Source organism: Pteropus vampyrus, unplaced genomic scaffold (assembly GCF_000151845.1).
Source record: "Pteropus vampyrus isolate Shadow unplaced genomic scaffold, Pvam_2.0 Scaffold1000006990, whole genome shotgun sequence".
NCBI classification, from domain to species: domain Eukaryota; kingdom Metazoa; phylum Chordata; class Mammalia; order Chiroptera; family Pteropodidae; genus Pteropus; species Pteropus vampyrus.
The window spans coordinates 1,595-2,968 of NW_011921392.1; the positions used below are offsets into that span (position 1 = coordinate 1,595).

General features: G+C 49.9%; 1 gene segment (V, D, J or C); it reads left to right on the forward strand.

Moving 5' to 3' along the window:
- Positions 1 to 277: 277 nt before the first annotated feature.
- LOC111735768 lies at positions 278 to 807 on the forward strand (the record flags this gene model as incomplete). The annotated part of the segment is given in 2 exon segments: positions 278 to 336; positions 455 to 807. Coding segments are annotated over 2 exon segments (399 nt in total), but the record flags the coding sequence as incomplete, so codon positions are not given.
- Positions 808 to 1,374: the final 567 nt, after the last annotated feature.

The following is a 1,374-nucleotide window of genomic DNA, read 5'->3' on the forward strand; positions in this document are numbered from 1 at the left end:
GGAACCTGATAGCTGTGTCCTCCTTCGTCTGGCAGAGTTCCCTGAGCAGGGACCTTTGCGTGGTGTCTGTAGCTGTTTCCTCCCAGGGCTCTCCCAGGGGGTGAGGCCAACCTCCACTCTCCTCAGTCTGGGTGTGAGCTGAGCTCCAGCACCAGGGCTCAGGGAGGGGCTGGGTGATCACTGGATGGACACACATTTGCATGCACAGCCCCTCCTCTGGCGGAGGGTGGGGAAGAAAAGGAGGCCTAGGGCAGCCCATCCCCACTGTGGCCTCAGGGGCTGTGTGCACCATGGCCTGGACCCCCGTCCTCCTCGTGCTCCTCTCTCAGTGCACAGGTGGGTACAGGCCTCGGGGACAGTGGGCATCCCCCACCATCACTGCCCCTTTGCTCAAAATCATGAGAAATATTCTCTGGTCTCTTGTGCGAGTGATCATGTTTGTCTGTGTTTGCAGGTTCCCTCTCCCAGCCTGTGCCGACTCAGCCGCCCTCTCTCTCTGCATCTCCCGGAGCAACAGCCAGACTCACCTGCAGCCTGAGCAGTGATCTCAGTGTTAGTGGTAAAGACATATACTGGTATCAGCAGAAGCCAGGGAGCCCTCCCCGGTATCTCCTGCGGTTTAAATCAGACTCCGATAAGCACCAGGGCTCCGGGGTCCCCAGCCGCTTCTCTGGATCCAAAGACACCTCGGCCAACGCAGGGCTTCTGCTCATCTCGGGGCTCCAGGCTGAGGATGAGGCCGACTATTACTGTAATATATGGGACGGCAACTCTAAGACTCACACAGTGATCCCGTCCCAGAAGGAAGTGAGACAAAAACCTCTGTGCTCTCCAGGCCTGTTGCGGTCACCCCTGCTGGGGTCTGTGACCAAGTCTAGCTCAGTGGTGACTTGTGTTGTCAGATCTCATGCAGCACCTGCTTTCCTTGGTCCAATAGTCCTGACAATGTCACGTCCTTCTCTTCAACTTTTAAATTGACTTGCTCATATATTCTCATGGTGTTCATGTTTTCACAGTCAAAGATTCCTTGCTCAGAGATAAATATCTCCCGGTAGACAGAGTTGAGGACGTCAAATCAGGTTGATTGTGGCCATTTCCAGCTCAGGGTCCAGGAGTGACTAAAATTTGCTTTGGTGTGAGAACTTCAAACGAAATTCCGTCAAGCAGAAATGAAGTGTATTTTATATACTATGAGCAAATTATAAAAATTTTAAAAATAAAACAATACCATGTAAAACAATCTCTCATGAATTATTTAAGAATAAATCTGAGAAAATATGAAAATCTTGAACACTCAAAATTACATACTATTGTGAGGCAATTAAATAAAACTGAAATAGATCTTACTAGTTTGTGCCTTAAAATACACAATAT